Source organism: Panthera leo, chromosome F3 (genome assembly GCF_018350215.1).
Source record: "Panthera leo isolate Ple1 chromosome F3, P.leo_Ple1_pat1.1, whole genome shotgun sequence".
Classification (NCBI taxonomy): domain Eukaryota; kingdom Metazoa; phylum Chordata; class Mammalia; order Carnivora; family Felidae; genus Panthera; species Panthera leo.
In genome coordinates this window covers 64,229,472-64,256,815 of record NC_056696.1, presented here as the reverse complement: position 1 = coordinate 64,256,815, position 27,344 = coordinate 64,229,472, and the positions used below count along the sequence as shown (strand labels likewise).

General features: G+C 48.4%; 1 protein-coding gene across 2 annotated transcripts in view; it reads right to left on the bottom strand.

Moving 5' to 3' along the window:
• Positions 1 to 4,483: 4,483 nt before the first annotated feature.
• SLAMF1 (signaling lymphocytic activation molecule family member 1) overlaps positions 4,484 to 27,344 on the bottom strand; it is a 35,787-nt gene continuing 12,926 nt past the window's right edge. Inside the window, exons 4-8 of one of the 2 annotated variants that reach the window (XM_042925101.1) lie at positions 20,127 to 20,225; positions 16,105 to 16,178; positions 8,348 to 8,440; positions 8,031 to 8,042; positions 4,484 to 6,932 (exon numbers count right to left, since the gene is read on the bottom strand). In XM_042925101.1, coding sequence (XP_042781035.1) covers positions 6,882 to 6,932; positions 8,031 to 8,042; positions 8,348 to 8,440; positions 16,105 to 16,178; positions 20,127 to 20,225 — 329 coding nt within the window. In that variant the 3' untranslated portion in view covers positions 4,484 to 6,881. Of the gene's footprint in view, positions 6,980 to 8,030; positions 8,043 to 8,347; positions 8,441 to 16,104; positions 16,179 to 20,126; positions 20,226 to 27,344 lie in introns of both variants that reach the window. The other variant, XM_042925100.1, reaches the window with a different exon arrangement.

Below are 27,344 nucleotides of genomic sequence, written 5' to 3'. Positions count from 1 at the left end.
TTAACTAAAAAGCTTCTGTGCAGCAAAGGAAACCATCAGCAAAAGGCAAAGGCAACCTGTTGAATTGGAGAGAATATTTGCAAATTATACATCGGATGAGATGCTAATATCCAAATACATAAAGAATTCATATAACTCCATAGCAAAAAAAAAAAAAAATCCAATTAAAAATGGGCAGGGGTGCCTGGGTGGCTCAGTTGGTTAAGCATCTGACTTCAGCCTAGGTCATGATCTCACGGTCCGTGAGTCTGAGCCCCGCGTCAGGCTGTGTGCTGTCAGTTCCGAGCCTGGAGCTTGCTTTGGATTCTGTGTCTCCCTCTCTCTCTGCCCCTCCCACTCTGCCACTCACACTCTGTCTCTCAAAAAAAGGAATAAACGTTAAAAAAAAATTTAAAGAAAATGGGCAGAAGATCTGAACAGACATTTTTCTAAAGAAGACACACAGATGGCCCACAGGTACGTGAAAAGATGCTCAACGTCATTAGCCATCAGGGAAATCAAATCAAACCACAGTAAGGTATTTCTATACATCCTTTAAAATGGGTAAAATGAAAAAAAAAATAGAACAACAACTCACTGTGCTGGTTAATTTCGTGTGTCAACCTGACCGGGCCACAGGATGCCCAGAGGGCTGGTAAAACACAACTTCTGAGTGTGTTGGGAGGGTGTTCCTGGGGGAGGTTAGCACGTGAATCAGTGCACGGAGTAAGGCGGAGTCATCGGCCTCCTGCCCTCTGCCTGGGGATTGCACATCGGTGCTCCTGGACTCTGGAAGGTACAGCACCAACTTTCCCGCCTCTTCGACTGGCAGACAGCAGGCTGTAAGACTTTTCAGGCTCCATCATCACATGAGCCAAATCCTTAGGATAAACCCCATTCTGGCTATACGTGTATATACCCAATTGGTTCTGTTTCTCTGGAGAAACCTGACTCGCCATATCACGTGTTGGCAGGGATACGGAAGCACCGAAACTCTTGCAATGCTCCTGGCTTATGTGTACCGAAAATGGCGGCTGTGGATGAATGTTCATGTCCCCCTACCATCCATATGTTGAAATCTAACCGCCAATGTGATGCTATCAGGTGGGAAGTTGGGGGGGGGGGGGTGGGTGGTTTGGAAAGTGATTTGAATGGAGACAGCCATTCACACCAGGAATCTGGTCCTCCCCGCACCAAATCTGCTGGCACCGTGATCTGGCACTTTCTTCCCTCCAGAACCACGAGAGAGCAATTTCTGTTGTTTATAAGCCACCTAGTTTACAGTATTTTGTCACAGCAGCCCGAATGGGCTAAGACGATATTAGAAAACAGTGGCGGGGCACCTGGGTGGCTCAGGCGGTTCAGCCTCCGACTTCAGCTCAGGTCACGATCTCACGGTTCGTGAGTTTGAGCCCCGGGTCGGGCTCTGTGCTGACAGCTCAGAGCCTGGAGCCTGCTTCGGATTCGGTGTCTCGCTCTCTCTCTGCGCCTACCCCTCTCTCTCTGTCCCTCCCCATCTTGTGCTCTGTCTCTCTCTTTCTCCAAAAAGAAAAAAAAAAAGCACACTGTAGCGTGTGGTCTGATAAAAGGCACACACAATCTGCTTAAAAGTGATCAAAAACTTTTAGGCACGTAACAACACAGCACTTGCATTCATGAAACAAAAATCTCTTGAAATACAATTGGAATTTGCCGGAAGGATGGCCAGTGTTTCTTTTTATTCAAATTAACCTGGCCACTTAACACGGTCATGAGGGTGCGTCTGGGCCAGCTCACTGCACTGTTTCCTTCTAGTTTCTTCTTGGAGGAGCTACCTGCTTTACATCCACAAACCGGTCAGCCAGAAGTCACTGCTTCTACTGCAAAGTTCTTTCTCTTGCCAATACGTTGTATTGCCTTAATAGCGTGGCCTAAATCCTGAAACAAATCGGTTCTGTTAGTGATTACACGTTGCATTTGAAGAAACGTATACAAAGCTGTATTTTTCTATCAGTAATAAGAATTAATTAGTATTGGGGCAACTGGGTGGCTCGGTGGGTTAAGCAGCTGACTCCAGCTCAGGTCATGATGTGGCGGTTTGTGAGTTCGAGACCCCCGTCGGGCTCTGTGCTGACAGCTCAGAGCCTGGAGCCTGCTTCAAATTCTGCGTCTGCCTCTCTCTTTCTGCCCCTCCCATGCTCACACTCGGTCTCTCTCTGTCTCTCAATAATAAATAAAAGTTAAAAAAATTAAAAAAAAAAGAATTAATTGGTATTGATATCCCTACTGCCTAACAAAATGAAATAGTAGCATTTATTTCTCTCAGTAGGCTGGAATGATCTCCACACTGTGAACTCTACTGGACAATTCTTGACTCTCCTATTTCTAGAATAATCATATAACTTATCATCTAAGCCAAGGAATGTTTGAGATTTAAAAGGGCACTTAACTGGGGCACGTGGGTGGCTCAGGCAGTTAAGTGTCTGCCTTCAGTTCAGGTCATGATCACGGTTGGTGAGTTCCAGGCCCGCATTGGGCTCTGTGCTGACAGCTCGGAGCCTGGAGCCTGCTTCTGATGCTGTGTCTCCCTCTCTCCCTGCCCCTCCTCCGCTCAATCTGTGCCTCTCTCTCAAAAACAAACATTAAAAAAAAATTTAAAGGGCACTTAACTAATTAATACCTTGTGATTTTTTGAAATATTAATATGTTGGATGACAAATTGATTTTTATTATAATGGTGAACTGGAAAAATAGTTTAAAAACATTTTCAAAGAGGTCATAATCTACAAAGAGACATAAACTCATGTCTAAAAATTAGACATAATTTTAATGAACATTAAAACAACGGTGTTATGGGGCACCTAGATGGCTCAGTTGGTTAAATGTCTGACTCTTTTTTTTTTAATTTTTTAAAAAGTTTTTTTTTAAGTTCATTTATTTTGAGAGAGAGAGAGAGAGAGAATGAGTGGCAGAGAGAGAAAGAGAGAGAATCCCAAGCAGACTCCTCACCATCAGCACAGAGCCCAACAAGGAGCTTGAACTCACAAACCATGAGACCGTGACCTGAGCCGAGATCAAGAGCCAGAAAGCATTTGACTCTTGATTTTGGCTCAGTTCATGATCCCACAGTCATGAGATTGAGTCCCGTGACCTGCTTGGGATTCTCTCTGTCCTCTCTCTCTCTCTCTGCCCCTCCCCGACTTCTTATGCATACGCACTTTCTCAATATAAATAAACACTAAAAAAAAAACCACACCCAACTGTGTTGTATCACATATGTGATTGGCCAAGAAAATCGGCTAATATCAATTGCTATTGAGGAAAGGGGAAAGAAGGAACTTTAATGTACTGTCAGCAGGAGTATAAATTTTGCAGAACAATTGCACACATTTAGTGTTGACTATTTGCATAAATATTTGCATAAATTATGCTTTTTTCCCCCCTCTCATCTAATTCTCAACTCCAAAGTGTGACTGCAGTAAAGGTAACTCTGATATCTTGATTCTTTTTTTTTTTTTTTTTTTTTTTAAATTCTGAGCTGCAGTGTTTCATCTTTGGCTGGAAATTTTCTACATTTTCATTGTTCCTTCAGACTTTTTATCTAAAATAAGCCTACTCTCCTCACTCCTCCCTCCGAGTCTGGCGCACCTCCTATGAGCTTCCTGAGCATCCCTTTCTTCCCCTGTCATTAAGGTGACTAACACATTCTGGTTTGCCCAACCATTGCCCCGTTGTAATTACTAACAGTATCTCCTTTATCGTCCCATGGATCCCAGAGCATCATGTGCTCCTCTACCTATCATGATGCTGCGATTGTCTGTGTCCTTTGTATCTCCCCCTAGATGACAAGTTCTAACACTTAGCAAGAACTTAATAACTCTGTTGAATGAGAGTAGCGTTGAATAAAATTAGGAGTCTTCTGTGACAGAAACTAACTGCAGCGAACCTTGACTAGCGCTGGCCGTCAGTTCACGATGGGCTTCCTTATCTCTAACGGAAGGGGTCAGCTCTCCCTCCAGCCCGCAAGTGTTGGGAACCGATGAGGATTTGGCCACAGCTTCGGCGAGTCTGTGACTCAGTCCTGATCCTTTCAACCAGAAGCGGTGTGGGGTGGACTGTATTGCTACGTCTCCCCCTTGTGGCTGTTGTGGGGAACTCATCACAAAATCCTTTCTGGTTCTAAGGAGGTGGTTCTGTGGATCTGAACCCAGATTTCGTTTGAGTTTGAGATAGGGTCTGGGCATCAGTATATATTTTTGAAGCTCCCCAGGGAACTCGGATATTTATTTCAGCTTGGGAACACGAGGAGGTGTGGGCCCACACAGCTCTCGTCTCTGTGGGAGGGTGGCTCCTACCTTGAGCTAAAACCCTTGCCCACACCCTAGGAAAGAGACAGCTCCCCACCCCATCAAACCAAATGAGACACCCTCAGTGCTTCATAGCCTTAGAGACACAAGTCTGTGGAACGTGTCTTGCCATACTGCTACGTTATGAATCCTTGAGGTGACACGAGACAAAAGTGCACGTTCCTTGATGGATTGTCTGAATTTTATTCATTTCCAGGAGGTAGAAACAACAACTCAGGAAGAGACGTAACTTACTGTAATCGTGGTCCTTCAGCCCCCATATGCACCCCTTACCAGCACATCGGCGCGCGTGGCCGGACTGAGTGTCCTGGACAGGCCTGGGACCACACCGGCCCGTATTGTAGAGCACCACCAGTCCCTTAAGCCCGAGAATGGTCTGTTCCTCTTGAGTTCTCCAGAATTCAGATATGCTCAGTCAAAAGAAGACACGAGGGAAGAAACACGGGGAAACTGGACTTTTTTCGTCTTTAGGCCTGAGGAAAAGGAACGCTCCAGCCCAGCAACAGTGCCTTCGGGGAAGGATGTGAGCTGAGGGCTCTCTGCTTTCCCGCTCGAACCCGGAGCCTGGATGGTGCAGAACAGGACGTCAAATGTCCTTCGAAGGTCGGCCTGAAGGTCCGCACGACACGGCCATCCTCCTCAGTGAGGTCTTGAGCCCAGGCCTGGGAATTTTGAGGGGATAGTCTCTTCTTCCCCACTTTGTTTCCTTCCTTCCACCGGGTGGGGTTCGGCCACGGGAAAAACCCAGGTGTTGGGAACCGATCTGCTAGAACAATGTGAGTCGTAGTAAAGGACCGAGTGCTCATAACCTCAGAGTTTACAAATCCTTGATAGTAGCTCCCTTAGTTTTGGAGAATAGACAGCTAACGAGCCTCAGTTTATACCAGGGTGGTGTAGAGAACTTTGTTTTCTTTTTCTGCCTTCCCAGAATTGAATCCCACTGCTTGCGTTTGCAGAATTCCTAACTCCTAAGAGGGAGAGCCCACCAAGCACTACGAAAATGGAACGTTCCAGATACTCAATTCCCCGTCTCCCTTGGAGGTAGGACATGGGCGTGTGACCTAGAACTGGCCACTCAGTCCCCAACTCTGAACTAGAAACAAGAAAGGAAGAGACAAGGAGGAGGTCACCCTGGTGCAGACGGGGCACCGGCAGTATTGGGTCGCTGAGTCCAACTGAGGCAGGGGAGGGGGTGGCGGAGTCGGGGTCTAGTTCCATCAGGACGAGGGCAGTGCCCCTGGCACTCAGCGTCCTTGAGCTGAACAGTCGGTGACCCTCGTCATATGGTTGTGAGATTGCTGGTGATTTCCTAACCCACGTTCACTAAAGTCATAGAAGAACCTATCAGAAAAAAAAGAGCTTAAACTGAAGAAGGCCCGTCTGAGAGCAAGAAGAGGAAGAAAATAGGACTTTACTGAAAGAGACACTTTCTGTCTCTGGCCTGCAATTGAAGTCAGGAAGCGTGGAATTACTTGCGGCTGTCGGGTCACAATATGTTCACTTTCCACTTCGGGATAAATGTAGCGTGAGGAGGGGTGGGGCACAGGTGCCTGGTAAGGACCCTGTGGGTATAAAATGGGTTCAGAACGTGGCGAGAGGGTCTCTGCTGAGGCTCAACACTGCTGTTCAATGGAGTCAACAGAGAAACAGGGATTCAAAAATCATTTGGAGAAGTGAAAGATCAGCCTGGGGCCACTTCTGATAATTCTGAATTCCTCTGTAACGGTGTCATCGCCAACTCTCGTCACGTTTCTTTAAACCTAATGCCATCTGCATGGAACGTTTTTTCAGAGTTCTTAAATACTTAAATATCACATATATAAGTATATATATTTATATGTTCTATAATATTATACTTAAATACCCTGTAATTTTTTGAGACTCTTAGGTGATTTTCCTTCCATCATTCAAAGCTCAGAGACTTCACAGTCTTGCTGTCGGTTTATTGACCCTTCAGCTTCCGGGTTTTGCAAATAAAGTACTGACTCTATTAGCTTCTTTCATTGAATAATCCCAGAGTGTTCTACCTACAATAAGGAGTTCACCCTTCACTGCCCGTCCAGAGGGAGAAAGTGAGGCACAGGGCCCTGATCGGGGCTGCGTGGGGAGCGGGGTCGGCTCCCAGGACCAGGCATAGGCACGTGAGCTGTCCCAGGCTTCGTGGCTGGTGGGCAGCTGCCTGGGAGGCACTGGGGGCCCCAGCTTCCCGCCTTTGGCTCTTATCGTCCGGTCCGGGCAAGGGGCAAGACTCCTGGAGGACTGAGCTCACGGGACCCACGTGACTCATTCCGTCTGCTACACCACAGAGCTGGAAAGCTGCACCAGGTAGGTCTCTGTTCCAGGCCTGAGCCCCGAGGAGCAGGCTGAGTGCTTGGAAAGCCTCGGCCCCTCGTCCATCCCACGGGTGGCTGTGGAAGAAGCATCACCAGGGCGTCGATCTGAGAAGAAGGCAGATGTGCACAGCGTCGCGGGGAGCTTGGGACCTGGGGCCACGCGCGGTGCTTATCCGGGCCCCTCCACGTTGCTGCGGAAAGTCCCTTCACTGAGTCTCTGGGGTCAGCTCTCCGGCAGTGTCACGCTGGCATAGACTGTGATGGACTTCGGTTCCTGAGGGCAAAACAGAAGTCTGTGGGTTCAGGCACTGGCTTCACAGGCTGCAAACGGAAACCGGGCTGCTTAGTAAAAGGAGAGGGTCTCAGGTATCAGGGGGCGTGGGGACCTGCCGGGGACGGCACTCGGGTCCCCCACTGCCAGCGTCCCCTCCGCCCCGGGGCTCCAGCTCCCTCCCGGGTGTGCGCACACAATCAACAATCACCACCGGGAGGACCAGGAGAGATGTCCCCCTTTGCTCTGTGTCCTGCCCCTGCCTTAGAAGGAAAACCATTGGCTCTGCTCTAGGTTGGACGCGGGTCACGGTTTGGGGAAGCCAAGATGTTCTGATTTACTGAGGTTTAGAAAGGGTTCATGAGACCCAAAGGGAGAAGGAAAGATTGCAGCCCACAGGAAGGGAGAGGAGACAAGGACTTGGGGCAAAGACATCTTCTAGGTCAAGTGCACTCAAGAGGCAGAGAAAGAAAGACAAGAATGGAAGAATTCAGGGGGGGGTGCTGTAAAATGTGAAATATAACAGACTGCTTCGATGAAGAAAACTTCTTTAAAAATCTGTATTCTTTCTTAAAACTTTTTAAAGCCAGATCCTTGTGTTCACTTTCCCCATTGGATAGGATAGCGTCCTCAGAATAGAGTCCCGATGCAGACGGGGCATCTTCCCAGGCATTTCCGGGTGTCTGTCCGGCTGTGGGAGCTTTGAGGCAGGGGGCGAATGGAAGCATTTCTGTGGCCTTTTGATCCTCAATTGTCTCAGAAAATGCTTTACTTAATATAGAGCCAAGATTTCAGCCCAGAATTTCTGTCCATTTAGGAAAAGGCATAGTTCCCATCAAGCCAGTTTAATCCATGGTCATTTTGCAGTGGGGGGAGCCGGCGAGGCTCAGTCTGGGCCACACGCCACAGGGTCCTCTGGGCTCACGCCAGGCAGAGTGCCACTCTGAGACCTTCTGGTGACATGGGACTGGAAGGAGCCTCGGCCCGAGCCTTTTAACAAAGCTCCCCCACCCCCCCACCCCCGCCCCCGTGATTCTGTTCTGCAGCCGGACTCCTGGATGCAAGATGCAAATCCCAAATGTCAAAGTGCTCTGGGACCACCTGGGGAGGTTGCTGTTTAATGTAGAGATGCCTGGTTACTCAGTGTGGACATTCTGATTGACCCGTAGAAAGCCCCCGGAAAATGAATTTTTAGCAAATACATGTATGCCGATGCCGATGGGGTTCTTGGACAACCCTCAGGGAAACACTAGGGAACAGAGAGAGCTGTGTCCCCAAGTGAGCATCCAGGAGGGGTCTCCTGGAAGTCCCGCAGCCACAGAGGCTCCTGGTGACCCACGTGCCAGGGCCTGCCTTCTCCGCTTCAGGAGACGGCCTCTTCCCTCCCTGCAGAGAGGAGGCCCAGACCGGTTCCTCACCTGGACAGGCTCTGGGACAGGTTCTGTGGCAGCGACATAAATGGTGGTGCAGGGGTCCTGAGCTGACGGGGCATCGGGTTTCTTCTGAATGGACTAGAAGAGAAGCAAAGAAAGCAGGAAATCAGCCGGGCAGTGGATTCCACCAGATCCGCCCCATGGAGAAGCCCAAGGTCCAGAAGCTTTGAGCTAGAAAGCCCCCCAGAGGCCATTGGCCCAGCCACCTTCCCTGGTGGAAAGGTCCCTCCAAATTCCCTGGAATTCAGCTCTCGGGGCTTTGCTTGGACGCCCCAGGCGACACTGCGGAGCTCACAGTCTGGTGAGGCAGCCCACGTCACCATGAGCTCCTCCCAGATGTCTTAAAAGTCTTCCTTATGGTGAACTGGCATCGCCGTGGCTCCCACCAGGGCAGCTGGAGGGAACGGGGTCTTCATAAGATCTGTCTCGCTCCTGTCACCTACAGCACACAGAGCTCATCCCTTCCCACACTGCTGTTTGTACTATTCCTTCCTCTGACACGGTTTCCCGAGACCTCTCTTTCCCGTCCAAGTACTGAACTTAACAATAGGCACACATATCCAGAGGTGCCAGTTTACGAACTTTTCTGCAGATGCCACATCGGGCTCACATGCACTCTGTTAAATCTCGTAGCGACACGTCACCGATGGGGACGCTAAGGCTCAGAAAGACTTCACACTTTCCTACGTGCACGTGCATGAAGTATCAAAGCCAGGAGTCCCACCGACTTAGAGGCACGGGGGAGAAGTTAAGAAGTCTGGGAAAGGAGAGGGGCTGCCTGGGTGGCTCAGTTGGTTGAGCGTCCGACATCAGCTCAGATCATGACGTCATGGTTCGTGTGTTTGAGCCTCGTGTCAGGCTTGCTGCTGTCAGCACAGAGCCCATTTCAGACCTTTTTTTTTTTTTAATTTTTTTTAAATGTTATGCAGTTTTCAGAGACAGAGAGAAAGGGTGAGCAGGGGAGGGGCAGAGAGACAGGGAAACACAGAATCCGAAGCGGGCTCCAGGCTCCGAGCTGTCGGCACAGAGCCCGACGCGGGGCTCGAACTCACGAACTGTGAGATCATGACCTGAGCCGAAGTCGGCCGCTTAACCGACTGAGCCACCCAGCCTCCCCCAGATCTTCTGTTCCCCTCTCTCTGCCCCTCCCCTGCTCGCGCTCTCACTCTCAAAAATAAATAAAACATTTAAAAATGAAAAAAAAAAAAGAAGTTTGGGAAACGAGAGAAGAAGCGTAAAGGAAACTGTCTATAGTCTTACCACTTTGACACAACATGGCTATTAGCACGTTGCTAGATTTCCCTTCAGGATTTTAAGCTGGATTTACGGAATTATTTTAAACATAGTTGTAACAACTTAGTGCATTTTGGTATCTTGGTGTCTTCAGTTAGGGCATGAGGCCAGGAAGCATGATCTACAAGAAACTCCAGGGGTGTTATTCTCACATAGTCTTTGTGAGCAGTGTCCCCATGAGCTGTGCAAGGCAGCAGTCCTGGTAAGACCTAGAGAGTTCCCTAGCAGACAGTAGACGTGTGTTAGATAATTTTCCCCGGTACCCTGGTCTTTATCATGGGAACATACCGCCATTGCAAATAAGAACAAGGCAGATGTTCATATTTCCTCATTGTCCACATAATTAGTCTTTATATGATATCATACAGGCATTGGAAATATGAACAAAGAAAATTGTAAACACCTAGGGAAGTGTACATACATGTTGATGTGTAAAACAATATGTCTCTTATGTTTAAAAAGTACATGAAATTACATAATGGCCAAGGGGCACCTGGGTGACTCCATTGGTTGAGCGCCCAGCTCTTGTGTTTGGCTCAGGTCACGGTCTCACAGGTTTGTGGGTTCGAACCCTGCACTGGGCTCAGCGCTAATAGTGCAGGATTCTCTCTTCTCCCCCCTCCCTCTGCCCCTCCCCCACTCACCCCATCTCTCTCTCTCTCTCTCTGAAAACAAATAAACTTTAAAAAAAAAAATCAAAAAAGGCACATAAGTCAGAAGGGGAACTTCAAACGAAGATGAAGTCTTGTCCAGGGAGAGACTAAATATTAGACTTTGGTGAGTCAAGGATGTATTTTATCATTTCTAGGGTAGCAACTAAAGAACAGAAAAAAAAAATTGCTTCATTACTAAAAGGGGAGGAGAACGGAATAATAAAAATATAATTTAAAAGAACGCTTCCTCAAAGGAACTCCTGGCTCAGAGAGCTTCACCCTGGAACGCTGCCGAAAATTTAAGGGGAACGATAATATTTATCCTGCCCAAAGGACATACACCATGTGGTGGGTTGAACTGTGACCCCCACCCCCCACCAAAAAAGTCAGGTCCATCCAGAATCTCTAAATGTGACCTTATTTGGAATAGGGTCCTTGCAGAGGTAATTAAAGTAAGGATTTCAAACTCAGGTCAAGCTGGATTAGGATGGTCCTAAATCCAGTGAGGAGCGTCCTCTGAAGAGACAGGGACGGAGAAAACCCGGAGACACAGAGAGGGAGGCAGAAATTAGAGTTCTGTAGCTACAAGCCAACCAGTGCCAAAGATGCCCAGGGTCACCAGAAGCTAGAAGAGGAAAAGTAAGTTTCAGAGGGAGCGTGGCCCTGTCAGCACCTTCAACTTGGACTTCTGGCCTCCACGACTGGAGAATAGCTTTTTCTGGTTTAAGCCACCAAGTCCGTAGACATTTCTTACGCTGTAAGAAGTGCAGTTCCCACTCGTAATCTTGGTGTCAAAACCTCACCAGGCAGTTACAAGAAAGGAAAATTGCGGGCCAATTCCCCTCGGAAACCTAAACAGGACGCCGACAGCACCCTCTTAAGAAAATATTAACGAAATAAAACCCAGAAGTATTTTAAAAGGAGCAGACTACATTGCTTCTATTCCGGGACTGCAAAAGCGGGATAGTCTTTACAAATCAGTGTGGCTCGTGAGATAAATAGAGCGACCCTACAACCCGGCAACTGCACTAGTAGGTATTTATCCAAAGGCTACAAAAATGCTGATTTGAAGGGGCACATGCCCCCCGGTGTTTATGGCAGCGCTATCAACAATAACCAAATTGTGGAAAGACCCAAATGTCCTTTGACTGATGAATGGAGAAAGAAGACGTGATATATATATATCTATATATCTATATATCTATATATCTATATATCTATATATCTATATATATATATATATCTCCACGGGGATATATATATACATATATATATATATATATACCCACAATGGAATATTACTCAGTGATCAAAAAGAATGAAATCTTGCCATTTGCAACAACATGGATGGAACTAGAATGTATTATGTTAAGTGAAATAAGTCAGTCAAAGACAAATATCATACGATTTCACTCATATGTGGAATCTAAGAAATGAAACAGAAGAACACTGGGGAAGGGAAGGAAAAATAAGATAAAAACAGAAAGACAGGCAAACCATAAGAGATTCTTAAGTACAGAGAACAAACTGAGGGTTGCTGGCAGGGTGTTGGGTGGGGGGATGGGCTAGATGGGGGATGGGCATTAAAGGAGGGCACTTGCTGAGATGAGCACTGGGTGTTGTATGTAAGCGACGAATCACTAACTTCTGCTCCTGAAACGATTATTAGATTATATGTTAACTAACTTGGATGTAAATAAAATTTTAAAAATAAAATAAAATAATCAAAAACGCTTCAGAAATAAAAATTAAAAAATCCATAAGATCGTATCAATAGATGCAGAATGTTGATAAAATTCAACATCGATTCCTTAGCAAACCAGCCATAGAAGAAAACATTCTCAACTAGATAGAACGGCAGCTGTAAGAACCTTCGGCAAAAACCATATTTAATGGTCAGATATTGAAAGTGTCCCTTGTGAGTTTGGGACCATCCAAGGACCCTCCTATTAACACTTCCATTCCATACTGGACCAGGCATCTCAGCCGGTAAAGCAAGAAGGAAGAGAAGTTACGTGATTTGAAAATGAAATAAACTGTATTTTTTTTTTTTACAGATGGTATAGTTGTGTACAGAGAAAACCCAAGTCATCTAGAGACAAATGGCTAGAATTTTAAGTAAGTTTAGCAATGCTGCAAATATAAGGTTAAAATATAAAAATGAATTGTATTTCTATGTACCAATAATATGCAGAAACTAAAGATTTTTAAAAAGATGACAATATTCAAAATATCAACTGTTCCAACGCCAAGTAATAAACTGTGATGGAAAAGTCCTCTTACAAAACCTACAACACTTCGTTTAGAGAAATTAAAAAAGATTGACACAATGGAAAGGATATATTATTTGGCGAATGGAAAGAATCAATGTTATAAACACGTATGGTCTCCTCAAGTGATCAGTGCAGTTCTGATTAAAATTCCAGCAGGATTTCTAGGTGGAACTTGACAAACTGAATCTAAAGTATCTATGAAAATGCCGAGGACCAAAAATGGCCAAGAACCTCTTGAGGGAGAACAAGAACAAGGGAGAAGACATTTTACCAGATATCAAACTTGGAATGAATCTGTAATGACCGGTTTGTAAACACAGTATGGTCCAGGCACAAGCACAAATGAACAAGCCAATGGAGCAAAAAGAGAATAATAATAAAAAAATTGATCCTCACTATGTGGAGCCTTGATTTGTGATGAAGGTAGCACTGGGCGGGGGGGGGGGGGGGGGGGGTGGTGGTTGGTAGTGGGATGGGGACAAGAGCAATCTTTTCAAAACGTGGTTGATAGGATATCCATTTGGAGAAAAACGAAACCTGACCCATTTCACTCCATACTTCAAAACTCATTTTCAGGTACATAACAGATACAATGTGAAAGATGAGCCGTAGGGTCTTTAGAATGACAGAGAATATCTTCATTACCCGGGAGGAGAGAAAAAGATTTCTCCAACAGGACACAAAGCTCCATCTATGAAGGAAGAGGTTACTGAATTGTTCTACACTAAAGTTAACAACTTTTCTTTATCAGAAGGTATCACCGAGAAATTGCAAAGGCAAGCCACAGAATGGGTGAAGGTATCTGCTAACATGTAACTGCCAAAAAGCTAAAAATATTTAAAGAACTTACACGAATCCATTCTAAAAAGCCTGAAGTTCAAAGGAAAATGGGTAAGAGATTTAACAGGCACTTCAAGAAGGACGATATTAATATGGCCAATAAACATAAGAAGTGTTCAGCTTCCTTAATAATTAGGGAAATTTAAAATAAAGCTATAAAAAGACACACCCAATGACCAAAATTTAAAAGGCCAGGGGCGCCTGGCTGGCTCGGCCAGTTAAGCGTTTGACTTCGGCTCCGGTCGTGATCTCACAGTTCGTGAGTTCGAGCCCCACGCTGGGTTCTGGGCTGACACTGCAGAGCCTGGAGCCTGCTTCGGATTCTGTGTCTCCCTCTCTCTCTGCCCCTCCCCTGCTCGGGCTCTGTGCCTCTCTCTCTCTCAAAAATGAATAAACATGAAAACAATTTCTTTGAAGGCCAATAACACCCAGTTTTGATTAGAAGGCATAGCTGGCCTAAAAGAAAATTGGTGCACTCACTTTGCAAAAAAAGTTTGGCCTTATGCAGCCAATTTGAGGATATGCATCCTCTATGATTCAGCAATTCTACTTCTAGGTACATACCAAACACAAATATCTGCACGTATCTACCAAGAGACACACATATGAATGTTCATGGCTGGAATTTTTATAATAGTCTCAAACTGGAAATAACCCAAATGTCCATCAATCGTCAACTAGGTAAACTCTAGTATATCCGTATGCTGATATTCTATAAATGAAGCGACGAAAACGAACGTATTATATACCGAGCACAAAGACATACGAATCTCGTGAAAGTAATACCGAGCAAAAAACCCAAAAAGCCCAGAACAAAACCAAAAACAGGCCCAAGAGGAAAAATACGGCAGGACTCCATTTTTATAAAGTTAAAGGAAGAAAGAGAGAGCTAAAGCATATTTTTAGAAGTCAGGATAGCGATATGTTTGGCGAGGGGAGAGAGACTAGAGACCAGGGGGTGGGCACTAGGAGGTCTTGTGGGCGTTGCTGGCAATGTTCTGTTCCCTGATCTGGGTGGTAGTTAATACGGTAATACAGCACTCGATACTGAAAGACGTAATTTCTCCTCAAATGGATGTGTAGATTCAATGCAATCCTACTGGGTTTTTCCCCCCTTTTGTGATACTTGAGAAGCTGATTCTGAAATACACGTGTCAGGACAAAGGGTCGGGAAGAGTCAAAAAATTGTTGGAGAAAAGCAAGGCGGGAGGGTTTGCTTTACTAGACTCCACAATGGGGTAATTCGCTGAGCCGACAGTCACACTTCGTATATGTGTCATACCTGACAGTAAGAAGACAGACGCCAGCAGCATCAGACGGAGTGGGCAGGGAAGGCTAAAGTTGACGCTGGCCATCTAAGCATGTAAATGCAAGGGAGAGGTTGCTCCTGGGACTCTCCTATACATATATACATATATACACACACACACATATTTTCAGTTTATTTATTTGGAGAGAAAGAGAGAGCAAGCAGGGGAGGGGCAGAGAGAAAGGGAGAGAGAGAATCCTAAGCAGGCTCTGTGCAGTCAGCACAGAGCCCGATGTGGGGCTTGAACCCACAAACCATGAGATCATGGCCTGTGACGAAACCAAGAGTGAGAAGTTTAACCGACTGAACCACCCAGGTGCTCCAGGACTCTCCTATTTTTAATGTTTGTTTGTTTATTTATTTTTGAGAGAGAGAAAGACAGACAGAGCATGCGCAGGGGAGGGGCAGAGAGAGAGAAGGAAACACAGAATTCCAAGCAGGCTCCAGGCTCTGAGCTGTCAGCACAGAGCCCAATGCTAGGGCTCGAACTCATGAACAATGAGATCATGACCTGAGCCAACGGAGGACGCCCAACCGACTGAGCCACCCAGGTGCCCCAGGTCTCCCATTTTCAAATGGAACTTGGCTGTCAGACATAGTGATGGCCTATGTATTAAACCCTCCAGGCCACCAGGGGGCAGCAGAAATAAGAGCTTCGTCCAAGAGCCCATCCCTGGTTATCAGAAATGCCTTCCCATCTGATGCAATTTTCCAAGGTGTTAAAGCTATCTTCACCTTCATGCCCTTTACTCCAGAATTTGCTTCCTCTGCATGACCGGATTCTGCCTTGTACATCACCTAGCATTGCCTTCACATCTGAAAAACTAGAATATCTTCCTGGCTAACTGTATTCCGTTCGCCTCCCTCTAACTTCTAACATAGCTGCATCCTGACTTTATCATGACTAGCCATCTGTCCGGCCAGAATCCTCAACGCCTCCTTCCCTGTCTCTATGGTGCTTTGCAAACTCCTACACTTGCATCAGACCAACACATCATACCACAGCCTCTCTAAACCTTCCCTCTGTCCTCAGGCCTGCCCCCCTGTCTCTTGAGAAGGGCGAGTTAGGTAACAGGGACCCACAGCTAGAGGAGTCGTCTATCATAGGTTTCTTGCTTCCTCGTTCTTCCCCTATGAAGACACAGATGCCCAGGTTACCCAGTGTTTTCATCATTTCAAATAATAAATAGCCCCATCGGACATTGAAGTTTAATGCCTTTTTGGAGAGCTCTTGTTCTTGACTTCTGCTTCCCTAATTTCCTCTGCTCCGGAACCCACGGAGAACCATGAACGTCAGGCATGCAAGACAGACCGGCCAGGAATCCCACGGAAACACGACAGGCCCACCCCGGACAAAGAAAGTCTAGAACTTACACCTGATTTCTGGACTTGGGCATAGATAGTAAGGCTTTTTGCTTCTGTGGTTGGCTGGTAATGATTTGCTTTACCTGGGGAAAAGAAATCACAGTGGTTATCTCTCTGTGGCCTACCCAGAGAACTCCACTCAGACCTATGTGGTCTTTACCCCCCCCACCTCATACCCCCCCCCCTTCCCCAGGAGTACCAAAGGAACAAACACCAAGTCCCAAACCCCCTGTATATGTGTCACATGACATGAGGTTGGTTCCTTGATCTCTCTGTTTCTATTTCTCTGAGAAATGGGACTGAAGTATCTTCCCCCACAGGGCTGTTGTGATGGTCCCATGAGATGTTATCTGTCAAGTATTTAGAACAGTGCCTGGTCCATAGAAAATTCCCAGTATGTGTTACATGGAATTGGAATGCCATTCAATTATTTTAATCTCTGTTGTTTAATGTGCGTATCTGGTCTCCTCCCAGGATTCTAAGTGCTTTGAGGACGGGGCTTACGATGCTTGCATATTCTCCCACTTGTGGCACGGTGCTTGGTTCAGCTTTCTCACTCAACCCTCTGTTTCTGGGACACTTTGTGCGTGTGTAGAGGAAGGGGGCACCAGACGGATGATCCCCCGGGGACTGATGGGAAAATAAAGGGACAGCGTCATTCGAACACCCACCACCCGGAAACTTTGCTCAGAGCCTAGGGTCTCCGGAATTTAAGTCATTGCAGGACACTTTAACAGTTAACCAGTTTTTGAATTTTGTCTTTTTAAATTATGAAAATAATTCGTCCTCACTACAAAAATTAAAATTGCATAAGGTCAAAAGTACATCCCTCGTCCCCCCCACCCCAACCAAGGCAATTTCATTTCCAGAAACGATCGCTTTTAAGTTCGACATATATCCTTCCAGACCGACCCTGTGCAATTACAGGCATGTCGCATACCTGCAGCCTGAGAGACAGAGCACGAGCATCGGAGGGGCAGAGAGAAGGGGGGGCGGGGACACAGAATCCGAAGCAAGCTCCAGGCTCTGAGCTGTTAGCACAGAGCCCGACCCGGGGCTCGAACTCACAAACCGGAAGTCCTGAGCTGAGCCGAGGACGCTCAACCGACTGAGCCCCCCGGGCGCCCCTGTTCTCTGGTGTCCTTTATGCGCTTCGTGCAGCGGTGAGAAGCGTGGTGAAAGTGCCAGACTAAAGCATGGAGGCTAATTTGGGGACTCTTGCCAAGTCCAGGCAGAAGCAATGGAGGCTTGACCCAGAGGAAATCACACAGGGTCTTTAGGTTGGACTTATTTTAACGCCAGTCAATTGATCCTCTTAAAAAAAATGAGGAGCCAGTCCCTGAGGGAATAGCACCGAGGAGCGGTACGCTTTTATTTGGAAGGGGAAGGCCGAAAATGTATGTATGCGGTGAAGGTGCTAGAAGGTGCCGCATGAGAATATATGATCCTTGGAGCAGAAGGGGAAGCTCAAAGCTCTCAAAGAACGTCCGCGTAGGGCGTGCTTGTGTCCGGGGGTGGGGGGCGTGCGTGGAGTGCCTAGTGGTCCCGGCTTTACTGTTTGGCCAGGATTGATACTGGCTGCCCAGTGTGCGTGAATGTGCGTGTGCAGAACGGAGGCTGGGGCTTGGGGGTGACAGACGGGGTCATGAGAGGGGGGCACAGGTTGGGTCTGTTAGAGTGTTTGCAAAGTTAGCCGCGCCCGCCCTGGCCTGTGCTCAGTCCGTGGGAGAACAGACACCCGTCTTGAGGGACTTCGACTCTTCGGGTCAGCTTCTGGCCGAAACGGGTGATTGTGGGGACAGCCCCGAACGCTCAGACAGATGGAAGAAGGGAGGCTGAAACGCCGCGTCCGAGAGAAACACTGATCGTTCAAGATCGTTCGGTTGCACAGTGTCCTTCCTAGCTCCAGAGCAGGTTTTGGGAGCCAGCTCAACTCAGCTCAGTCAGGGAGGCCCTGGGGCCGAATGAAAATGTTCATCGTGGCCTTAGAATGAGGGTAGCTACTCCCTACTCCTCACTAGCTGAGTGGCATTGGACAGAACCTGCCACCGAATTGGGTCTCTTCTCTTACTTTAACCGTAAAATTCGGATGGAGAATGTCTAACGTCCTTTCCAGCCGTGGCCTGAAGGACAAAGTTGTCCTTTGTTACCCAGGCTTCATGGGCTTGTCCCGAGTGCTGTTCCCAGATGCGGCCCGTGCCACATCTGCTGGTGATAGGACTTAAACCACTGGTGTTTGAATTCACTCCCTTATGAGACTTGTCTAGTGTGTATGTATCTGTCCATCTGTCGTGCATCTGTCCGTGTCCCACCGTCTCTCCGTGGACACCCCCGTATTCGGTGTTTTGGGCGTATGGACTCCTGGACCCCCACAACACCGCACCTTACATAACTTCACCCCTGTTTTGCAGGGGAGACCTCACTGATTCCGTTACCCAGCCCGTCAGCGGCCGAGTCTGCGTGTGAATGTAAGTTTGGCCAGTGCCCGACCCCGTGTGTTGGAGCAGTGAATTCTGGGCATGAAATTGCTAGGGAGACCTTTTGCAGAGCTTCAGAGTCGGGCGGCATCTCGGAGGTGACGGCATTCGTGTTAATCTCAGGGTCCTCAATCCTGGTATCTCACCGTTTCCTTCTTATCTAGGCCAAATGTGGGTGCCTTGCCCCATCCCCTTAAGCTCTCATCATGGTTTCTGTCTGAATCACCCCACCCCAACCCCTCCCCAGCTAACTCTTAGATGGAGGAAATGAGACAAAAGTAGGCGGCTGGGCTGTGATCTTGACTTTTTTCATGCAAGCCAACCCGACTCAGGGTGCTGTGGTAAGGGCTTTTCTGAGAAGGTCGCATGTGACCGATCTACTTGGCAAATAAGACCAGCCATCAGCTTCGTGGCGTGAAAATCAAGTCCCGTCCTCACCACGGGACGGCCAGCCCGGGAAACTGGACCTGTGGGACTGCGGTGTGGGCAGGTGAGGCGAGTGGGGCCGAGCGCATTGCTCCTCGATGTGGAATCAGGGGACGGCTTGGAGGGGAGGCCAAGAGACCCTACCTCTAGGTACTTAACCTGCAAGGAAGTAATGGGGCCTTCAGAGTTATCCCGGGTGACCTTCCGTATCATTTGGTCCGGCCTTAAGCAACTCGCAAATGGTACCGTTTTCCAAGGTGAGGCAGAATTTGTGCACAAATCTTAGTAAAGAGCATTCCCTCCGCTGCCTTCCGGTGACCCGTGGACCTTCCCCGTGGCACACGCCCTGGAGGGTGGGTGTCAGTTCTGGTCTCTCATTAACAGGCTGGGTGAACTCGCACGAGTCACGTAGCCTCTCTCTGCGTCTGTTACCCCGACGCTGAGTCACGTAGAAACGATTTGCAGAGGATATTGCGGGAATAAAAAGAAATTATAGAACGGTTTCAACCCTTGGGTGAGTGCCTTTTTATTAGTCAGTAATTCTAACGTTTCTTGAATGAAATCCAGGAGTCCCCTGGATTCTGCGTCTGGTGAACATGGTTAAGCCTCGGGACCCCTTCAGCATCCTGTATATACGTCTACACCAGAGCGAGGCATACGGAATGAGAACGATCTGTGCAAGGCCTCCCGCTCTAGACACCTGTGGCTCATCCCTCTTTCCATTCCCGTAGCCCAACATAGGGGATCAAGACGTGTGTGGAATCACGGGGCACCGGGGAGGCTCAGTGCGTCCGACTCTTGATCTCGGCTCAGGTCGTGATACCAGGGTCATGGGATCAGGCCCCAAGCTGGGCTCTGTGCTGACAGCACTGGGGCTGCTGGGGATTCTCTCACTCCCTCTCTCTCGGCCCCGCCCCCCAAGTAAATAAATACACATAAAAAAAAAAAAAAAAGACATGCTGATTTCGACCGAGCTGAGCAAGGCCCCAGGCTATGTGTATTTAGTTATCGCAAAGGTGCTTTGTGGAGAAAAGCGTGCTAAGGGGTGCAAGCAGATCTTTGCTTGTGGAGAGCCGTCCCTGCTTACCGCAGAATCTGATATGAGTCTCTTCACTGTCAGACACCTACCTCTTCTTCTCAACAGCAGCACTGCTACTTTGAACACCAGGATGACACCAATGACGGCCCCTGAGGACAGCCCGACATACAGTCCCCAGGGTCTTAGTTCTGAAAAAAAAGGTCAAAGGGCAATCTCAACAGTACTGCGAGTTTAAAAACATCCTTCCCGGAAGTGGGGAGACCAAGCCTCATGTTCTCGTTCTCTATTCTCGGGGGAGACGTCCACTCTGATGGTTGCAGACAGCGGCTTCAGATCACCCAAGATTCCCTACCTGTTCTCTTATCCTTATTCCTCTCTCCACACTCTATTTTCCTCATTTCCGTGAAGATTTTTCCGCTCAAGTGCCTGATGGGCACCTTGAGGGCCACATGGCTCAAATCAGGCTCATCTTTGTCCCAGGTCAACCTCTCTTCCCGTTTCCCTAGTGTTAAATCTCATGCGTCCTGCATCCATGTTGGTTGAATGAACACATGGGTACTGCCCACTGTCCCCACACCCCCACACCCCCACACCATTGTCATGAGACGCTGGGAGGAAGAACGACCAATTTCTGTCTCTTAAAAATGAACACGATGGCGCTATGATGGTCCTTCCATGCAAATAACTTTACTGAGGCCACTGGACCCGAACTGAAAGAAAAGCATGTACGTTTTCCTCTCAGCGATCCCCAGGCTTAACATGAGCCCTTGAGTGGCAGTCAGCAGGCTCAAAGTCACAGAGCACCCCCCCCCCTTTTTTTTTAATGCTTTCTCTCCTTTACCCACTTCACCAAATCCTTCTGAGCCAGGAGCGGTACCTTGGAAAAGAGCGAAAGAGACCTGAGTCCCAGCAAACAAGACATTTAGCTTACTGAGGTAGTAACGGACGATGAGCCAGGCTTTATTTTTAGGGCATCATGTGTATAAATAGATACAGCCCTCACAACAGCCCTGGGAAGTTCTCATTACTCCCCTTTTGTGCGGAAGGAAGCAGGCATGGAGACCCTCGAATACTAGAGATTGGTCTAGGGGTACAAATGTGGCTGAGTGTTGAAGACAGACTTCGGGGAGAGTCAGAGAGGCTTATGGGCTTGGGGCGAGTTACCCCAGGGTAATGAACAGTGGGTTCATTACCTGAAGCACCAGGATTTTAAGTAAAGTAACAGCATTAAGGCTCTAAACACAGTTGACCCTTGAACGGCCTGGGGGGGTTAGAAGTACCGGCCCCCTGACACAGTTGAAAATCCATGTGTGACTTTTGATTCCCCCCAAACTTAACTGTTTGTAACCTACTGTTAACCGGAAACCTTCCTGGTAACACAGAGAGTTGATGTATTATATGTATTAGATGCCGTTCTCTTACAGTAAAGAAAGGTGAAGAAAATGTTGAGACAACCGTAAGGAAGAGAAGATCTATTTCCAGTACCGTATTGTATTTGTAAAAAAAATAAAAATCAATCTGTATATAAGTGGATCCACCCAGTTCAAACCCGTGGGATTGAAGGGCCAGCTATAGCATAAGAGCAGGTGTTGGCATTAATGTGTCAGGGTAGTTTATAAGGATGATTGTAGAATCGGCCTGCTTGTTGTTGAACTTGGGGTGGACTGGGGGGTGGGGGGAGATGTTGAGATGAAGGAATAGGTGGGTTGTAGAGGAGCAGAGTCCCTGCAAGCGCCACTCGCACAGTTGACCTGTGACATTCACAGAGTTGGCCAAAGCTACAGGCTAAAGTCTCAGGGCATCGACAAAAGGCAAGATCCAAGTGGGCCTTCAGCCTGATGGCTCACCAGAGGTTGCCTCCTGGGTTTGAAAAGATTCCTCCTTTTGCTTCCTAGGCCTTTCACACATCAAGGCATCCCAAGGAATCTCACTGAACTGGCTTTGTAAGCAGTTGACCCTCTTGATTATCGACCCTCTTCCCCAGACTGAAGAAGCTTTCACCCTGCCAGTTACCAACTCCAGCGGACAGGCGTGCCATGTGACCTGATCAAAGAGCCAGGGTGCAAGCAGAGAGTGGCTGTAAGGCTCCTGGATTAATATCAAGCCTAAGACTTAAGCATGGAGACACCACTGTGGTTGGAACTTCCTGCGAGCGGTCCCCCTCTGAATGGCTTGTGGTCACTGAGAAGCCTCTTCGCAGGTGGGGCGCGTGTGTGTGGGTGCATGTGTGTCTGAGACAGCACAAAGAAAGAATGATTACTCAGGGCTTATGTCGCCAACCCCAGGGGCATGGAGAAGTGCCCCAAATCCTAAGCTAAGAAGCAGAGACAGCAGCCAAGCGCCACCATGTTCCGGGGGTCCATGGAGGCGGCCCAGAAAATCGTGACAGCGAGTCTGACTATCGTGAGACGACTTCCTTTCCCTTCTTCCCTCGTGTATGTCGGGGACCTGCTAAGACAACAGTTACTTGAAGAACAAATGACTGGGCCAGAGCACGTAACAACGCCAGCCCTGTTTCTTTTCCAGGGAGCCGTGAGGATGAACGTCATCTGCTGTCCTTGTCCCATGACATAACCGACCAGCTTCTGCCCATCCAGCCAGATCTGAGAGGCAAGCTGGCCGTCATCCTGAGATTTCACAGCCCGGATTCTTCTCCTAGTCTTTGAATGCAAAGTAACGTGAACCTGTTCGAGGATTTAAGCGACAGCTCCACAGAGGTTTTGAATATTAGAGGAGCTGGAGCATCATCTCACCCGACTCAGTCATTTTTACGTTGAGGGAACTGCGATTCAGACAGGTGTGCCCAGAGCCACAGAGAGGTTGATGGCGGAGCTGGGCAGGATGAGAACTGTGGACTTCACGGTCTTGTGTTTTCTCCTGTGGCGGTGGGACCCCGCGAGGAAAGCCCTGGGAGGTGCCCATGCCCTCAACACCCTCCCTCCAACACCCGCCCCGTCTCGTGCCCTGTGGTGTGCCCTCTCCCCTTCCTCCCGCCGCACCTTCGGCTGCCTGCCGGGCCTGCCCAGTGTTGACGCCCAGGCCAATGCTACCTCCTCTGTGTCGGTTTCCCTGACCTGTCCCAGCTCTCCTTGTTCCCTGCCCCGCGACTCTGCGGCACCTTGGCTCAGGCCGTGTGTCTTAGAACCTGAGTTGTGCCATTATCTTTGCGGTGCAGATCACTTTCAGTGAGGTCATTTGGAACCAGACAGGGGGATTCGAATTCTGGACCTACCACCTGATAGCTCTGTGATCTCGGAGAGGCTGTTCATAACTTCTGGGGCCTCAGTCTCCTCGACTGCAAAGCGAGCACGACAATATCCAGTTCGCACAGTCGCTCTGACGAGCCGAGGAAATCTTTGTCGAAGGTGCCCAGAGCAGTGCCTGGAGCACAGCACGAGGTGCACACCTGTCGCCTCCTTCGGCCAGCCTCCACTCCCCCGCCAGCTGCTAGCCTCTCAGAGGCCACTTCTTTCCCTCTTTTGCTGGTGTCCTAGGACTTGGCACACAGTACATTCTCGGTAGATTCCTGCTGGTGGATTGGAAGGACAAGACGATGGGTTTGATCTCACGTCCACCGGAGTCCCTTCGCTGGCCACCGACACTTCAGCCCCATCCTGTAGTCGGCTTATGACTTCGTTTCTCTCTCTGTCTAGCAGGCGTCCTTGCACGTGGTGCTCCTCTGTTTGGTACTATTCTCTCGTGATACGGATGCTTGTATGGAAACTAAATGTCAGGTACTCCCGGCCCTTAGCAATTTGGATCGATACGGACAGAATGTTGTCAGGCTGCCCATGATTCCTACAATGTCAGGTGATAACTTCCTCGTACAACGAAAGACTTGCTCGTGTGGCTCCGCTTGCTGTGGTCTGGGCTGTCCTGGGTGCAAGGTTCAATGCTTTCAGCAGTTTCCACACACACACACACATACACACACACACACACACACACACACAACCAAAAACCTACACCAAGATTTTGTGGGTGTGAATCCTCTGCTGAAGATCTGAAAGGTCACAGGGAACAGATTCCATCATGAACCAGGTGGGTTTTTCCACCATCTGACAGGCTCAGACCTTCTTTTTCTCTTCCTCTGTCTGCACAAGCCACATCTGTCCCCTTTCTTGCACAGAATCCTCTAACCCACAGCTGAATTCTTTGGGGGAGGGGTGTCACCTCCTACCCGCTAACATTAAAAAAAAATTTTTTTTAGTGTTTATTTATTTTTGAGAGAGAGAGAGAGAGAGAGAGCCAGAGCATGAGTGGGGAAGAGGCAAAGAGGGAGACGGAGACACAGAGTCTGAAGCAGGCTCCAGGCTCCGAGCTGTCAGCACAGAGCCCAGCGTGGGGCTCAGACCCACGAGCTGTGACATCATGACCTGAGCAGAAGTCGGACGCTTAACCTACCGAGCCACCCAGACGCCCCTGCCCGCTAACATTTAAACTAAGGTACAATTCTAAACAAACCCTGTTCCTTTCCAGAGAGGAATTTTAGTCGATGTTTCTTAATACGATAATATTTTTCTACCTGGTAAGGTAGAGAAGTCCCACCTAGATTGTAAATTCTTGAAGGTAAACGCTGTGTTAAGCTTTATTCGCACCCCCTCCCCCCACCACCTGATACGATGTAGGGTGGGGGGGGGCACTTACTGAGCACAAGATAAAGGAAGTTAAATTAAATTAAAAGCCATAGAAAGAAGACTGGCATGTATCCCTTGGTTAAGAATTATTAGAGCCCTAAATATAAGGAGGTCTCAGAAGGAAGGCAGGGTCACTTTTGAATGGCTCGAAGTGGAATCAAAGGGACCGAGCGCTGACCTACTTAGCATGTGCTTCATAATAATGAAATGGAATCAGGAAGAGACTGTGTGCCTGCGGCCTCCGCACCACCTGTGTTCCCATTTTCAAACCACCGCTTCCTGTGACAGAAAACTCCAGCTCTCCCTCTTCTTCCTCAGTCCTGTAGTGAGTGAGGCCTCTCAGAACGAAATCAGAGCAACGTGGTCCCGGGGCCCGTTGGCCCCATTGTTCATTCACAAAGAAATCCAATCTGAACGTTTCTAAATAGGAGGTGGGGCCTTTTTCCACCCCTGGAGCCTCTTCGAAGCCGCTGAGGAGGCTGGTCGAGAACCCCGGCGCAATTTGTGAGCCCTCACCTTTGGTCCCCTCCCCTGTGGGTTGTGGTTTAAACCTGACAACTTGGCCCGGAGCCACGCCTCCAAGGCAAAGGATGGGGGGCCTTTTTTTTTTTTTTTAACCTCTAAAAGTCCATTGCCACAGACACGCAAAAGCTGTCCCTCCTCAAGTCCGCCAAACCTCATTCTTCCAGGAGAGAGAGAAGAAAACAAAAAAGAATCTGAGAAACAAACGTAGTCCCCCCCAGGACGTAGTGAGGTGCTGCCGTAACGGTCTGAGAACAGATCTCCTTCCTGCCTTTCATGTGGTTCTGTCTGCAAGGCCGTCTGCAAAAGCTCAGAGCGACTTGAAGAAGTCAGCCAACCTTCAAAAAACACCTTCTCGTCGACGGTGGCTTCCACTCAGAATTGGGGATGCTCACAACCCATACGCTAATTTGAGGTCCGGGACCACCCAAGGGAACAGTTGCACAGAGTTTCCAGGTTCCAGAAAAGCCCCTCACGCCCGCCTATCCCACCCACACTGTGTTGCAGAGGCTGCTGGTTGTGCCCACACTTTTCCGCATCCATCCACGGAAGCACGGGTGTTGTCCAGTCCCGGGGCCGGCCAGCCGCCCTTGCGGCAGTGGTGGCCATGTGACAAGGCTCTAGCCCATGAGGTACCTTCCAGCCTCCACCCTTCCGCCACTGTTGTCACGCCGGCCGGACTGGGTGCACGATGAAGAGGGACGTGCCTCTGCCCTCGGTAGCAGTGGGTGCTCCCCGGCCTTGTTAGAAAGGGGGAGCCCCTGGGGCTCACTGGCAGGTGTCACCTGTCTCTTCCTCTGCGCTAACCCAGGCTTGCTGAGCCAACTTGTTGGCGATCTACGGAAAAGTAGCTTCTTTCCAAGAGGAGCTCCCAGGGACATTCCCTTTTAGTTGAATTGCTTAAGGTTTTGTATTATTCGTCCTGGCATAGATGTAACTCTTTCCGAAGACGGTCACGAAGGACAACAGCGAGGCCCGCCCCGTCGACCCACATCAACATGCTCTGGGTGACCTCGCGAGAGTGCTTTGTAGCACCCTAAGATTTGGACTTGGCAATAAAGGTGCTTCCTAGCAAGAGACATTAAGATGTTTCTTACCGTGCTCACTGGGAATCAGCGGAAACAAACAAACAAACAAACAAACAAACAAACAAAGACGTTTCTTACTGTAAAATAATGAAGTGGCCATTGGAAGAAGGATGAGTATACCACTGGGAGCCTGGACAAATGTCATCAGAAAAATGGCACAGTGAAGAGATCTCCAATAAACCCTCAGACTCCACCGCTCGGTCCCAAGGCTGGAATTTCCCTTGTATGAAGTCTTTGTTAAACTAACAGCCACTCCTCATCATCTCTTGATGGGTCACTGCAAGGGTGGCCCTTCCCCATAACTAGTTTCTCTTTCTGCTGCCTCTTCCCTGCCCCCACCTATTCTCCACACCACTGAGATCTCTCTCCGAAATGCAAAGCCGATCGTGTTACTCCTCTATCGATTATCGCTTCCGATTGCCTGTAGGGTAACACAGGACAAGACCCAGCTGCCTCTGCTTTTCCCTCTGCCTGGAATGTCTTTCTTTGATCTGCTTGGGCAATTTGTATTTACTCTCCAAAACCCACTTGGTGTCGCATCCTCTGCGATGGTCTCTCTGATTCCTTCAGATAGCCTCAATCATTCCTTCTTCTTTGTTACTTCTGTTCTGCCCGTACCACTACACGATCTAGGATTAGCTACTTCCAGAATGATCTCTTTCCTTAAGGGCAAGGAGGTCTTTTTTTTTTTTTTGTCTTCGTGCACTCAGCACCTAGCACAATGTTGGAACGTAGTGGAATCTCAACAGAGGTTGTCAAACTAAGCACAGTATTTTAAGGATTAGTAATACTCATTAAACACAAGTCAACAAGCTAATAGAACTCTGTTTTCTGTCTTTAGGCAGCCTGGTATACTGGGAACGGCATGCCACAGCCCAGCTATGTGAATTTGTTCTGATGTGCCATTGTTCCCCACCCCCAGAGGCAGGAGGGAGGGATCTCTGTTTGTGTTATGGATTGAACTGTGCTTCCCCCAAAATTCACATGTTGAAGTCTTTAGAATGTGACCTTATTTGGAAACAGTGTCTTTACAGAGGTGATCAAGTTGAAATGAGATCAC